General features: G+C 53.5%; 1 protein-coding gene across 2 annotated transcripts in view; it reads right to left on the bottom strand.

The window, feature by feature from the left end:
• Positions 1–6,751: 6,751 nt before the first annotated feature.
• Positions 6,752–15,639, bottom strand: part of LSS (lanosterol synthase) — a 28,490-nt gene continuing 19,602 nt past the window's right edge. The window contains exons 18-22 of one of the 2 annotated variants that reach the window (XR_011387661.1): positions 11,840–11,905; positions 11,066–11,571; positions 10,300–10,470; positions 9,130–9,208; positions 6,752–8,612 (exon numbers count right to left, since the gene is read on the bottom strand). Coding sequence is in view for 1 of the 2 variants with exons in the window: in XM_002716861.5 (XP_002716907.2) it covers positions 8,481–8,612; positions 9,130–9,208; positions 10,300–10,470; positions 11,066–11,146; positions 11,840–11,905 (529 nt within the window). In the remaining variant the exon portion in view is untranslated. The remainder of the gene's footprint in view (positions 8,613–9,129; positions 9,209–10,299; positions 10,471–11,065; positions 11,572–11,839; positions 11,906–15,639) is intronic. The other variant, XM_002716861.5, reaches the window with a different exon arrangement.

Below are 15,639 nucleotides of genomic sequence, written 5' to 3'. Positions count from 1 at the left end.
GCTCCCATTACTCGTCAACATTTGGTCTTGTCAGTGTTCTCGACCTGGCCATTGTAACAGGAGTACCACAACAGCTCATGGTTTTAATCTGCATTCCTCAGATGAATATAAAGGTAGAGTATCTTTCTCTTTAGTTTTCCAATTGGGGAGCACATAGTGTGCTTTTGTGCCATCTGTGTGTCTTCTTTGGTGAGGTGTTTGGCCCATTTTTCTTATTGCTGAGTTTCAAGTCTTTTTAGATACTAAAACTATCAGATATATCTTTAAAAAAAAAAAAAAGACTTATTTACTTATTTGAAAAGCAGAGGGAGAGACAGAGATCTTCCATCTGCTGGTTCACTCCCCAAATGTTCCCAATAGCCAGGGCTGGGCCAGGCTGAAGCCAGGAGTCTGTAACTCCACGTGGGTCTCCCTTGGTGGCAGGGATCCAAGTACTTGGGCCATCTTCTGCTGCCTTCCTAGGTGCATAGGCAGGAAGCTGGATCAGAAGCAGAGCAGCCAGAACTTGAGCCCGTGTTCCAAGACGGGACGCCAGCTCTGCAGGTGGCAGTGGAACCATGGCTCTACAACACCGGCCCTGCCGCTCCCTTGCCCGCAAAGGAACGACACTGTTCGCAGCTTATCGGTCTTCAGCAGACTTTTAATGGGAAAATAACAGCGACAGAGAAAGAATGAAGGGAGGAGAGTGGACAGAAAAGCCCCCTCCTTCCTCAGCACATAGCTTATATACAAAATCTGGCCAATTGCAAGCGGGCTCAAGTCCATGCACGGAACACTCCAATCTGCTGTCTGTTCACGCAGTGTGCACGCGTTCTCGGGCCAATCAGATGAGGTGTCACGCAGCAGGCAGGCTCGCCGCACGGTCCTCGGCGCCATCTTGTTGTTTACAACATTCTCAACTCCTCTGGAAAGTCCCGACCGTGGGAAAGCATTGCCCTAACCGAAACTAGCAACATCCGCCTTGTGATAAAGACACAGCAACAGCTATCAGACCGACCTTGACGTGGGGGCTCCATGGCTGCGCATCCCTTGGGGCCCCACAGGCCCTAGCAGTCACATCTTGTGCAGTTATTTCTTCCTGGTCTGTGGCTTTACATTCTCTTGACACACCTTTTGCAAAGCAGAAATTTTCAGTTTTAAGTGCAACTTATCAATGTTTTCTTTAACGGTTTGGGCCTTTGGTGGTGCATCTAAAAAGTTGTCATCAAATCCAAGGTCACCTAGGTTTCTTCCAGTGTCATCTTCCAGAAATTCTGTAATTTTGTATTCTGCATTTAGGTCTGTGATCCACTGTGAGCTACTTTATGAAGGCCGTAAGGTCTGTCTAGACTCATTTTTGCACGTGGATGTCCAGCTGCCCCAGCAGCGGCTGTTGGAAAGTCTGTGCTTTCTCCATGGAGTTTCCTGTTCATTCCTCAGACTCTAGCCACTACATTCGAGGGAACAGACCCGCTCTCTCATCAGCGCCTCACAGTCGTGATTCCTGTGGCTGGGGACTAAGTCTCAGTCCCTCGAGTTTGTTTTCCTTGCTTCATCTTTGACCACAGGTTACTTAAAAGTGTTAACTTCTGATTATCTGGGATTTTCCAAGTCTTTCTGTCACCAATTCCTAATTTAATTGTGTTGTGGTCAGAGAATATACTCTCTACGGATTCAATCCTTTTCAATGTCTTGAGACTTATACCCAGCATATGGTCTGTTTTAGGGATTAGTAGCAAGCAAGCGACAAGAACATGCGCTTGGGGCTGGCGCTGTGGTAGAGTGGGTTAAAACCCTGACCTAAAGCGCCAGCATCCCATTTGGGCGCCAGTTTGAGACCCGGCTGCTCCACTTCCAATCCAGCTCTCTGCTGTGGCCTGGGAAGGCAGCAGATGGCCCAAGTCCTTGGGCCCCTGCACCCATGTGGAAGATCTGGAAGAAGTGCCTATCCCCTGGCTTCAGATCGGCGCAGTTCCGGCCGTTGTGGCCAACTGGGGAGTGAACCATCAGATGGAAGACCTCTCTCTCTGCCTCTCCTCTCTCTGTGTAACTCTGACTTTCACATAAATAAATCTTTAAAAAAAATGTACACTTAACCAAGCTAGGTGTTTCACAAACCAGTTCATGCTGGTGACTATGTTCAATATGCACCCTTACTGATCTGTCAATCGGCTTCCAAGGCATGTTGAAACTAGTTATATGCCGAAATCTCTCTCCAGTTCTTCCAGTTTTTGCTTCATGAATATTCTTATTTTTTTATTTATTTGAAAGTCAGAGTTACAGAGAGAGGTAGAGAGAGAGGTCTTCCATCCACTGATGCACTCCCCAGGTGGCCAAAACGGCCAGAGCTGCACCAATCCAAAGCCAGGAGCCAGGAGCTTCTTCCTGGTCTCCCACGTGGGTGCAGGGGCCCAAGGACTTGGGCCACCTTCTACTGCCTTCCCAGGCCATAGCAGAGAGCTGGATTGGAAGAGGAGCAGCCAGGACTAGAACCGGTGCCCATATGGGATGCCAGCACTTCAGGCCAGGGCTTTAACCCGCTGTGCCAGTGCCAGCCCCTACTTTTTTTTTTTTTTTTAAGATTTATTTATTTATTTGAAAGTCAGAGTTATGCCAATCCGAAGCCAGGAGCCAGGAGCTTCTTCCGGGTCTCCCACGTGGGTGCAGGGGCCCAAGGAATTGGGCATCTTCTCACTGCTTTCCCAGGCCATAGCAGAGAGCTGGATCAGAAGTGGAGCAGCCGAGAGTCTAACCAGCACCCATATGGAATGTTGGCACTGCAGGCAGTGGCTTTACCCGCTATGCCACAGCGCCAGCTCCCATTTTTACTTTCCTTTATTTGAAAGCTAAGGAGGGAAATATCTTCCATCCACTGGTTCATTCCCCAAATACCCACAACCATGACTGGGCCAGGCTGCAAACAAGAGCCTACAACTCCATTCCACACTGTTGGCAGGGACTGCACGTCAGCCGTCACATGCTGCTTCCCAGGGCACACAATGTCACACAGCAGGAATGAGCAGCGGAGCCAGGACTCACACCAGGCACCGATAGGGAAGGCAGCCATCCCAGGTGGTGTAGGGCCCTACCGCATGTATCCTGAAGCTGTACTAAGTGCTTGCGTTCTTCAAGGAATTCGTTGTCATCTCATCTTCGTTCACTTGTGTATGTGAAGTCTTTTTTTCTGTTTGCTTTAAAGAATTAGTTTCATTTTGTTTTTCATGATTCATTTATTCATTTCAGAGGAGGCAGTTAGAGAGAGAGGGAGAGACAGAGAGAGGTCTCCCAACCACAGGTTCACTACTTAAATGGTCACAATGGCCGGAGCTGTGCTGATCCAAAGCCAAGAGCCAGGGGCTTCTTCCAGGTCTCCCACATGAGTGCAGGGGCCCAAGCACTTGGGCCATCTTCCACTGCTTTCCCAGGCCATAGCAGGGAGCTAGATCAGAAGTGGAGCAGCCAGGAGTTTAACCAGCACCCACATGGGATGCTGGTGCTGCAGGTAGAGGCTTAACCTGCTACACCACAGCACCAGCCCCTTCCTCTGTTCATCACCGGTCATCACTTTGGTAGTAACGTCCCATCTGTGAGTTCACTGTTAGAGCTGCCGTGAGCTTATATAATTCACCAAACTTAGAAAACTTTAGCCATGATTACTTCAAATATTTTTCGCTTCTCTCCCTCTTTCCTGGGACTTCAATTAAACACATGCAAGGGTATTTTTTAAAGAGTCATGGAAAATTGATTATTTGGTGCAATTTTTTTTTAAAAAGTCCATGCATACATGGAGTCTTCAAAAAGTTCATGGAAAATAAATATTACAAAAACAACACAGGGGCTGGCACTGTAGTGTAGTGGATAATGCTGCCACCTGTGACACCAGCATCCAATACGGGCACTGATTTGTGTCCCGACAGCTCCACTTCCAATCCAGCTCCCTGCTAAAGGCCTGGGAAAAGCAGCGGGAGATGGCTCAAGTGCCTGGGCATGTGCCACCCACAGGGGAGACCTGATGAAGCTCCTGGCTCCTGGCTTTGGTCTGACTCAGCCCAGGCCGTTATGGCCACCTGGGGAGTGAATCAGTGGATAAAAGCTTACTCTTTCTCTCTCTGTAGCTCTTCCCTTCTCTAACTCTGCCTTTCAAATAAATAAATCTTTAAAAAAAAAACTGCATAATTTCAAATATTTTTGCAGCAAAATAAATTTTATCCAGTTTGAACTATTAAATTTATTTTATTTGAAAGGCAGAGAAACTCCCAACCCCTGGTTCACTCCCAAAATGGCCACCAACAGCCAAGGCTGAGGCAGATCAAAGCCCGGAGTCAGGAGCTCCATTTGGTCTTCCGCATGGATAGAAATAAGCCAGGCCTTGAACCCAGGGACTCCAACAGAATATGTGAGCGGCCCAAACAATATGTTCACTGTTTTGCCAAATGTCTGCCCTAAACTTAATCTTTTAGTTCTGTGTCTCCGTAAACTCTGACCACTCAACATTACCTGACAGGTCGGAGGCCTGCTCACATTCTTCTGTCTTCTGCTCATCTGCAGGTGGCCCTCAGTGCTCCCTGCGTCCTGGTGCCTGAGAGCAGGCCCCTCTCTCCATTCCCAAGAACCAAGGCCATCAGAGAGCAGAGAGGTGCTCACGCAGGCCTGCTGTGTCCCACACCCCGAAGGCCCGGCTGGGGAGGCACTGGGGTGCTCACGCAGGCCTGCTGTGTCCCACACCCTGAGAGGCCCGGCTGGGGAGGCACTGGGGTGCTCACGCAGGGCTGTTCTCTACTCGTCTCCAGCAAGGATCTCGGACACCCCTGGAAACCACGTCACCCGTTATCGCCACCATAATGAAACTGATGGGTGGATGCTTTAACAAACAAGTAACTCTGAAGCTACGCGTTCCATCCCCAGACTCCTGAGTGAGGAACGGGAGTCACTACGCCAGCTCCAGAAATGCCAGTGAAAATGAGACCACTGAGAGGATCAAAAGATCAAGACGGCTGCCCCAGGGCTCCCAGCAAACGGACGCTGCTGCCTAGTGAAAGCCTCGGCCTTCAAGGGCAGCTTCTGTGTAATTGTGCAGAGCAAGATCCCCGAGCAAGGAGAGCCCCGGAAACCACGGCTGCTCTGGCCCTCACCTGACTCCCCCTCCCCCAGCAGACCCCCCCTCACCTGACTCCCCCTCCCCCGGCAGACTCCCCCTCCCCCCGCAGACTCCCCTCACCTGACTCCCCCTCACCCGGCAGACTCCCCCTCCCCCCGCAGACTCCCCTCACCTGACTCCCCCTCACCCGGCAGACTCCCCCTCACCCGGCAGACTCCCCCTCCCCCCGCAGACTCCCCTCACCCGACTCCCCCTCCCCCCGCAGACTCCCCTCACCCGACTCCCCCTCACCTGACTCCCCCTCCCCCCGCAGACTCCCCTCACCCGACTCCCCCTCACCCGACTCCCCCTCACCCGACTCCCCCTCACCCGACTCCCCCTCACCTGACTCCCCCTCACCTGACTCCCCCTCACCCGGCAGACTCCCCCTCACCCTCATCTGACTCCCCTCCACCTAACTCCCCCTCATGTGACAGACTCCCCCTCACCTGAATCCCCCTCACCCGACTCCCCCTCACCTGACTCCTCCTCACCAAATAGACTCCCCACACCTGAATCCTCCTCAGCTGAGACTCCTCCTCACCTGACTCCCCCTCATCACTCTTCCTCACCCAGCAGACTCCCCCTCACCTAACTCCCCCTCACCTGACTCCCCCTCACCCGACAGACTCCCCCTCACCCGACAGACTCCCCCTCACCTAACTCCCCTAAGCCGACAGACTCCCCCTCACCTAACTCCCCTAAGCCGACAGACTCCCCCTCACCTGACTCCCCCTCCCCTGACTCCCCCTCCCCTGACGCATGCGCCCTCACCGGACAGAAGCCAGCCTTCCTCCTCTGCCTGCAGCTCGTGGCTGCAGTTACGCAGACCCTGGTGCACACTGTGTGCTCACTTTGCTTCCAGTCCCCTCCTTCTTCCTCTTCTTCCCCCTTGTTTCAATTTTCTCACCTTAATTCCATTTGGAAGCAAAATGAATTCTAAATAATTTACTGCAGATGGAGAGATGAAATAAATCTAAATGGCCAATTAACCTATAATCACAGTATCTGCTGAAAAATTAAAGAACGAGAAAGCAACAGTATATAGCACTTACATGTTAAAAAAAAAAAAAAAAAAAAAAAAAAGACTAATTGGGGCCAGTGCTGTGGTCTGCAGGTAAAGCCACTGCCTGCAGTGCCGGCATCCCACATGGGCACCAGTTCAAGTCTTGGCTGCTCCACTTCCAATCCAGCTCTCTGCTATGGCCTGGGAAAGCAGTAGAAGATGGCCCAAGTCCTTGGGCCCCTGCACCCACGTGGGAGACCCAGAGGAATTCCTGGCTTTGGATTGGCGCAGCTTCAGCCACTGTGGCCAGGTGGGGAGTGAACGAGCGGATGGAAGGCCTCTCTCTCTCTCTCTCTCTGCCTCTCCTTCTCTCTCTGTGTAACTCTTTCAAATAAACAAATCTTTAAAAAAAATGCCTAAATGAAAGTTAAACCTGTGTAGCAATAATGGGTACGTTCCAGTAAGGAAAATGTTGAGTTAGCATCTCCAGCTGGAGGTCCCCTGAAGAGGCTCTGAAGCTCCCGTGATGAGGAACAAACAGCCCTACGGTGGCTCCAGAGGGAACGTCCAGAATATTCAACAACTGCTCCTGACAACCAAAAACAATGACCCCACTGACTCACTCAAGGTAGAGTTTGATTTTTAATCACATCGAGGCAAGCACTTTCCCCCACAAAACTGAAGACGCATCCTGCTTGAGGAGGGGGTCTCCTGCGGACCCCATGCAGAAAAATCCATACAGAAGATAAAGAATGATACATTCTGCCCCAAGGACGGGACCCAACACTTCCAGTACGAAAGTAGATTACTTCTCAGCAAACTTGCATTCAGTACAGTGATCTGGTTAGGGCTGGGGGTTGCTGGGACAGCAGCACCGCAGGTTACAGACCCTGCCAGGTCATTCTGTCCTGCGGCCACCCTAACTGGGAGCGCGTGTTTCAAAGGAATGAAAATAATGCCTGGTTGTAAAATGTTGGGCGAAGTGCCAACATCCGACAGGCACCTGCTGCACACCTGCCAGCACGCACAGCTTAGCCAGGCCCTGTAGGGCTGCAGCAGGGAAGAGATGCCCTGGGAAGTGGGCAGGGGAGAAGCCAGCCAGTGGAGAGAACAGCTTGCACTATGGCCTGAGATAGGGGAGTCCTTGGGAGCCAGGCAGGACAGCCAGGTGGCCTGAAGCCTTGGCAGGAGCCCTGGACCCTGCACTGCAGTAGAGGGGAGGCCCTGCGGGGTTCTGGGCAGATCAGAGAGCAGCTCTCCATCTCTGGCGGATCAGAGAGCTCCCAGGCGTGGCCCTCCTGGCATATGGAGGAGGACAGCGGGGGCCACCACCCAGGAGGTAGCAGGGGTGCAGAGGAAGACCCAGGAGGCATCTGGTGGCCTGGGGTGAGTGAGGACAGGGCAGCTTTGCACTGTTGGGCCCGCATCTCATCTTAAAGCTCCTGTCAAGTCCTCCTGATGTCTGGGGGAACAGACGGATGAGGGCTCAGCAGTCCAGGGCAAAGCTAGGACTTGACTCGTCCATCCTGAGCCCTGCATCCCCACAGGCCACACCAACAGGGTCAGAGGCAGAAAGGAATTCAGAAGATCCCTGAAGGCACTCAGTGTGTTCTTACCTCAGCTTGGGGTACACACCGGGGCGTGAGGGCTGGCAGCTGCCTGGGGGTGGCCCAGGATTCACCTGGGGCTCAGGCGTGCCACACCTGCCTTGGCACATGGCAGTGACCTCCTTCCCAGCCTACCCTCATCCCTTGTTAGGCCTGGCCTCCCTCATGTCTCTACAGACCTGGGGCTGGGATGCCTACGCTCCCCGAAGCAAACGAACCGCACGCAATCCCACCAACTCCACCAAGGGCGGGATCAGCTGCCAGGCTCGGCTCTCCACGGCACAGTTCTCAGGAGTACACTGACGTGCCACCATCACGAGGTCCCCATGTGTCCATCAGCATGGCAGACAGAAGCTGGGGGAGCAGCTGGGCCTGGGGAAGGAAGCCCTCAGGAGGCAGAGGTCCTCCTCCAGCTGGGGAGGCCCCAAGGCCGGAGCAACAGCGTGCACTGCACCTCCTCGGTGTCCCGGCTCATCAGGTCCCTGTCCCCAGTCGAGCCTGACGAGCCGGGCTCACAGGCAGGCTCGTGCTGGGAAAGATCTCTTGTCTAAAGCTGCTGCTCCGCCCTCATCCTGGCCTTGGGCCTGGGCCCCAGCTCTCAACTGCAGCAGCTGAGAATGTGGGCTGGAGCAGAGTCAGGGTTACAGGGGGTTCCCACCACCCAGAGAAAACACTGTGGCCTCGCGTGGAACTTGTGTGATGATGCTGCCACCCACCGGCCCGCTGGCCACTGGTCCAAGAGGCCCTGCTCTCAAGGGCGCCCAGCAAGGGCTCTCTCAGGGTACAGGCGGGAGAAGCGGCCAAGGGTCCAGATGGGGAAGACGTTCCTGTAGCTTGTGTAGCTGATGGCACAGGACTTGTTGAAGACCCCAGAGATGTTCTCCTGATGGGACAGAACAGACACAAAAGCCTCAGCAGAGGGCAGAGGTCACACCCACACTGACAGCTGAGGAAGCAAAAGTCTGGGGAGGCTGCCGGCAGGCCGTCTGGTCAGTCGCTCAGCCCCAGGCAGGGACCCACCCACCCCAGCTGATTCCTTATCCTACTGCAAACCCTCGCCCAGGTCAGCAGCCCCTCACGACCATGTCAGCCTCTGCCACCCAGGATTCACCCAAGGGGAGAGAGGTCCCCACACGCACAAGCACAGTTGAGGCCCATGTAGGAGGAGCCCTGGCTCAACAGCACAGCCCCAGGGGTCTGCCCTACAGGGGCTCTCCTGCACCAGCGATCTGTGCCAACAGCAGCATCTGCTCAGGACTTGGAGGCCAACAACCACCCCAGCCCCACCACCCACACACTCCACTTGCTGGCAGTTCCTGCACCCCGCATCCTCAAAACACCCCAAGAGGTGTGTGGGACAGGAAACATGAACACTGGCGCCTGAGCCCCTCGCGGCATACCTGCGGCCAGTCACCATTGGGGAGCTGTTTGTCAAGCAGGCACCTGACTCCTCTCTCCTGGGCTTCCAGGTCAGGATGCCTGGGGAAGAGCAGACAGGTGCATTGACATCTTCACCTTCATGTAGTCCAGTGCATGGACAAACCCTGGACGCTGCAGGGACGAGGGTGAGTCGAAGCCAACACACATACTTGCACGCAAGCATCCAGGCCTCATTTAGACCTGCCCCACAGTCCTAGCACGGGGCGCTCCTGCTTCCTAAGCCTTGTGCCCAGCTGGCCGGCTACAGAGGTGCCCATGGAGGCCACCTGTAGTGGAGCATGCTTGCTGGAAAGGATGAGCCACCACCAGGGCCAAGCAAGGTCAGCTGTGGGTGCTGATAGGGCGAGGGCTCCTGCCTGTGCTCCCTTGGCACAGACCCTGGACTCCACTGTACCTGCTCACATCAACCAGGACTCACTTAAGGGGGTTTTAGGAAGATTCCTCAAATGACCTCAAATCTACAGGCAGCACAGCCTGAGATACCATGAGCGTGTCTGAGCATGTGCCTGCGCGAGCACAGATCTGCATGTGCATCTGCCTGGGTGCGTGTCATTACGCGCATACATCTGCACAAGCTCACACCTGCCCATGCAATCTGCAGGTGCATACGTGTGTGTGCATTCACAGATCTGTGTGTGCACACGTGTGCACGTGCACAGACCTGCAGGTACATAGGCCTGTGTGTGCGTACTTGTGGCTCACACATGTGGCTCAGCACAGGCTGTGGACAGAGGGCCACAAAGCAGCTGCAGGGACCTGTGCTCTAACCGTGGAAGCAGCAGCCACGACTACCATGGTGGGAAGCAGCCTCCCCACCAGGTCCACCTCACTCTGCTTCTGTGGGCCCTGCCCCTTGCTCTGCCAATCCGGCTGTGTGCACACTAGCACTAGCAGGGGTCTACTTCAGACGCAGACCTCAGAGCAGGGCCCGCTTGCCGCATGGGCAGCCACTTTGCTCTGGGACCCTGGGACCAGGCTCCTGCAGGTGCCTCTACTGCCAGGCTGGGAGATGAGCAGAGGCAGAGCCTAGGGCCCTTGTCTCCATGGCCCCCCTACCCAGTCCAGACGCCTGCTCATGGTGTCCCTCCTCCACACAAGCCAAGGCCCAGGGCTGGGTCCTGCTGCCCTACCTGACGGCCATGAGCCCCATCAGGGCCCAGCACGTGTTGTGGATCTGGGACTGGGCACTTTGCACGTAACGCCGCTGTTCACAAGACTCAAAGTCTTCTCCCCAGCCTCCATCTGCCATCTGCCGGGACAGCAGGAAGTCACAGGCTCGGGAGACCTCCGCACAGGCAGTCCTGCAGAGACCACAGACACCAGGCTCCGTCACTTGGGGAAGGTCCTGGGCCCTCTTTCCTTATCCTGGCCTACAGGGGGAGAGGCGCTGGGAAAGGAGCCACCCTCCCCTGCAAGTAAGGGCCACACCCCTGCTTAAACCCCTCAGGTCAGCCCTGCCACTGTGAAGCGGGGACAGGGACCGCTGCTGGGAAGAGCAGCTGCAGACAGCTCCACCCATGGCACAGGCTCAGTGACACTATGCCAGTGGTACTTGAAGAGAGTCCCCAGGTTGTACCCGACTGGGCATGGTGCACCCCCAAACACCCACATGGCAAGCAGAGCTGGGGGACGCGGCTGGAGGCAGGGCTGGGACCCATGGCCTCCTCCCTTCTCATAACTTGGCCCGGTGAGTGTCGTGGGCCCTTGCTGTCTCCTACGTGTGCAGGGAGGGTGGGCGCTGTGAGGAGCCCCTGTGACAAGGCTCCTGAGAAACACCGAGACTGTCATACTTTCTAGAACACTGATCTCACCTCACTGTCACCAATATTAAAAACACCCCCAAAATGAAGCAGAGGAAACACCTCCCTCGCCACTGGGACGGGCAAGTGCACTCACCCATCTTGGTACCTCTGCCCCATGCAGGCGAAAGCTTCCAGGCCGAACCAGGTGCCGTAGGTGAAACAAACCCCCCAAGAGCTGAGAGACAGAGAAGAGAGCCTCAGCCCTGTGCCTCCCGCTCACCGCGGCGAGAGGACGACAGGCCCTCAGCTCGGCTCCAGCACCACGGGCAGGGCTGGGGCTATTTTTAAGAAAACGCTCAGAGGCGTCTCAGTGAGGCCCACCACCCAAGTGCCACGGTGTCAAGGTCACTCTCAGCTGCACCACCAGACACATGGGCACTGACCCAGACGGCAGGAAGCAGAGGGACTAAGCAGTCAGGCCACAGAGCCCTCACACACTCAGCCCGATGCGCTCACAACACTGTGAGCAGTCATCACCATGGAAAACCAGGCACTGGACAGAAGAGCAGGGCCCACCACAGCCACCGGCTGGCAGCTTACTCCCAGGTGTCGGCACGTGTGCTGCGTGGGGCATACTCCTCCTCCCTGGAGCCCTGTGAACTGTGTGTAAGAGCAGAAACCACACACACACACACTCTGCACCTGTGCCATGTGGGACATACACCCCCTCCCCGGAGCCCTGTGAACTGTGTGTGAGATAAGAAACCACACACACACATACACACACACACACACTGCACCTGTGCCGTGCGGGACATACATCCCCTCCCCGGAGCCCTGTAAACTGTGTGTGAGAGCAGAAACCACACACACACACACACACACACACACATATACTCTGCACCTGTGCCGTGCAGGGCACACTCACCCCTCCCAGGAGCCATCAGGCCTCTGCTTCTGCCGGCAGAACTCCAGGCCTTGTTGCAGCGTCTCCCTGGAACACAGGCAGTTTGGCCAATGAACATCCCATCAAAGCCGAATTTCAGCTGTCCCAACTCCCTTAGAGAACAGGCAAAGCCACCCTGTTCAGACCACAGAAAGAGGGCTTATAAAGACGCAGCCACCGTACCCAGGAAGGGGAGTCCAAGATAGACATGCAAGAGCAGAAACAAAAACCTCAGGAAGAAGCCACCTTCGAAGCAACTGAAACAGGTCAACGCCACTGAAAGCAACGTCAGCAACACAGACTTGAGTAACAAAGGAACTAAATAAAAAAGAGAAGCATCAACTAGAGAGAAGACGGCAGGCTTGGAGGACAAAGACGACGCATCCTAAATCTAGCGGCTGCCTCTTAACCTCCATAACTGCATCCCCCCACGGGGCCGGACTGGTTTCCAACTCAGAGATTACAGCACGGCTCATGCTGGCACTTCTGGCACTTTCCTGAGACTCTAACCACCTGGCAGGCCCAGGGATAACCCATAAGGCACAGAATCCTGCCAAGAGCCATGTAAGCTTGGGCGTGGGTCCTCCCGGGGCCCTGCACTGCAGGGTAAGCCACTGCCTGTGACACCAGCGTCCCATATGGACAACAGTTCATGTCCCAGCTGTTCCAATTCTGATCCAGCTCCCTGCTAATGGCCTGGGAAAAGCTGCAGAAGACGGCGCACGTGTTTAGGGCCCTTCCATGCACATGGGAGACCGGGATTAAGGACCTGGCTTCTGCCTGGCCTAGCACTGGCTATTGCAGCCATCTGGGGAGTGAACCAGCAGATGGAACACCTCCCCTTCTCTCTCTGTAACTCTTTCAAACAAATAAGTAAAATCTTTTTTTTTTTAAAAGGAAGTGGATCCTCCCTTTGCTGACCCTCTGATGAGGCCACAGTCCTCAATGACCCTTCAACTCAGGTCCAGGGGAGCTGCAGAGCAGACAACTCCAACGGGCCCCACCCCACTCCCAAGCCAGAGACTGTGAAATGATGAATGTGCTATTCTCAGTTGCTGTTTGTGGCAATATTGTTACTCGGCATTACAAAAAGTAAAGCTATTAACAAACAATAGTAGCAATAAAGAGCGCTCCCACTATGCACACGGTGGGAAACAAGAATAAGCAGGAAAACAATGCAATTCGTAAAAAAATTACCCAACATGTAAAATAAGTAGAGAAAATAATTTATCAAAGCTACCTCAAGAAATAGAGAACCTAGAGACTCCTAAAACTACTAAAACATGAGTATGAGTAAAAAATATAAATCTTCCTATAAACAAAACTCCAGGCTTAGGAGTTTCACAGGTAATCCTACTAAATTATCCAGAAAGTGCATTCTAACTTACACCAATCCTTCCGGGAAACAGGCACAAGCGCCTAACACCTCAGCAGGGGCAGGGACACAGCTGCTACAATTCAACACTTGGCAGACAGGGGAAAAAACAACCCCATCAACCCGAAAGGGATGACCCCAAAACCTACATCAAATATCATTCTTGAAAAACAAAAGATGTATCATTTATTTGAAAGGCAGAATGACAGACAGAGATCTTCTATCCCCAAATGGCCACAATGGCCAGGGTTGGCTCGGGCTAAAGCCAGGAGCTCCATCTGGGTCTCCCACATGGGTGTCAGGGAGGGGTCCAAGTAGTTGAGCCAACTCCACTGCCTCCCCAGGTGTATTAGCAGGGAGCTGATGAGAAACAGCAGCCAGGACTGGAAGTGGCACTCGGACGGGACGCCAGTGTCACAGGTGGTGGCTTAACCTGCTGAGCCACAAATCCGGCCCCCAGATATCTCCTTAATGGAGAGGGAGCAAAAAGTTCCCCCTTTAAAATCAAAATGCGACCAAGATGCTAGTATTCTTAACCACTTCCCCTCAGCAGGATAAGGGAGTGAGACAAGAAAAGAAAAAACTCAATTAGAAAAAAAAAGCAGCAAACAAACCTGAGCCAGTGTTATGGCACTGAGGGTTACGATGCCTGTACCGGAGCGCTGGTTTGCTGGCTGCTCTGCTCCAGATCCAGTGCCCTGCTAATCTGCATGGAAGGCGACGGATGATGGGCCAAGTGCGTAGGCCCCTGCCACCCATGTGGGAGACCAGGATGGGGTTCCTGGCTTTAGCCTGGCCCAGCCTAGGCCACTGCTGCCATTTGAGGAACGAACCAGTACATGGAAGGTCTCTCTCTTTTTCTTTGTGTGTGTGTGTGTGTATGTGTGTGATTCTGCCTATCAAATAAACATCTTTTTTTTAAAGAATTATTTTACTTATTTTGAAAGACAGAGGAGTTACAGAGAGAAGTAGAGCCAGAGAGAGAGAGGGAGAGAGAGAGAGACAGGGGTCTTCCATTCCAATGGTTCACTCCCCCAGATGACCACAATGGTCAGAACTAAGCTGATTCGAAGCCAGGAGCCAGGAACTTCTTCCTGGTCTCCCACGTGGGTGCAGGGGCCCAAGGACTTGGGCCATCTTCTACTGCTCTCCCAGGCCATAGCAGGGAGCTGGATTGGAAGAGGAGCAGCCAGGACACGAACCAGCGCCCAAATGGGATGCCAGCATTGCAGGCTGGGGTCTTAACCTGCTGCACCACAGTGCTCGCCCAACAAATCTTTTTTAAAAAATTTAATTAGAATAAAAAGTTACCCAGAGGGCCGGTGCCAAGGGATAGTAGTTTAAGTCTCCCACTGTGGCACTGGTATCCCATATGGGTACTGGTTCGAGCCCCAGCTGCCCCACTTCTGATCCAGCTCCCTGATAATGCACCTAGGAAAGCAGTGGAAGATGGTCCAAGTGCTTGGGCCCTGCACCCACATGAGAGACTTGGAAGAAGCCTCTGGTTCCTTGCTTCGGATCAGCCTAGCTCCAGCCTGGCCCAACTCCGGCTATTACAGCAATCTGGGGAGTGAACCAGCAGAAGGAAAATCTCTCCCCTTGTCTCTCTGTGTGTGTCTCTTCCCTCTTTCTCTGTAACTCTTTTCAAATAAATAAATTAAAAAAAAAAAAGGAATAAATAGAGGCGTGACTCAATCCCAACTACTCAGATATGTGGTGTGATGTCCCAAGTGGCGGCTTAAGCTGCTGAATCACAACACGTGGCCTCAAAAATCATTTTTCACTGAGTGATATCTCAAAACCAATTATTGATCTGAAATCTATACTTAAATAGAAGACACCTGAAAATCATTTATTTAAGCCTCCAAGCTAGAAAAAAAAAGAAAGAAGAAATCAATGAAACAAACATTAAAACACATTTCTAAAAAACAGTATAACTGTGTAGTGGCTAGATTCAAAGAGAAATGTGTGCCCTGTCAACGACGTGGAAGGGCAGCAAGCAATGAGGGTGGACGACCGCGCCAGTGCTCAGCAGCTTCTTGCCACTAGACACGGAGCAAAACCAAAAGGAAAAAAATCCCCCAAACGGAAATAAAAAGAAAAAGGAATAAAATATGTGAATCCTATAAGAAATGAAACCAAAATGAAAAGCATTCCCAAAGGGAGGGTTTGGTGCGGCAGTAAAGCCACTGCTTGGGACATAACGCCTGTGTCTGAGTGGCTGATGGCAGCCTCGGTTACTCGGCCTGTGATCCAACTTCCTGCTGCTGTGGAATCTTGGGATACATAGAGAGGAGGGGCAGTAACACACCTGGAGAGGAGGGGGGACAGTACACACCTGAGAGGAGGGGCAGTAACACACCTGGGAGAGGAGGGGGGACAGTACACACCTGAGAGAGCAGGGGGG

This window comes from Oryctolagus cuniculus, chromosome 4 (genome assembly GCF_964237555.1).
Source record: "Oryctolagus cuniculus chromosome 4, mOryCun1.1, whole genome shotgun sequence".
Classification (NCBI taxonomy): domain Eukaryota; kingdom Metazoa; phylum Chordata; class Mammalia; order Lagomorpha; family Leporidae; genus Oryctolagus; species Oryctolagus cuniculus.
Note: the sequence above shows the minus strand (reverse complement) of the source record. Positions and strands in the feature narration are given on the sequence as shown.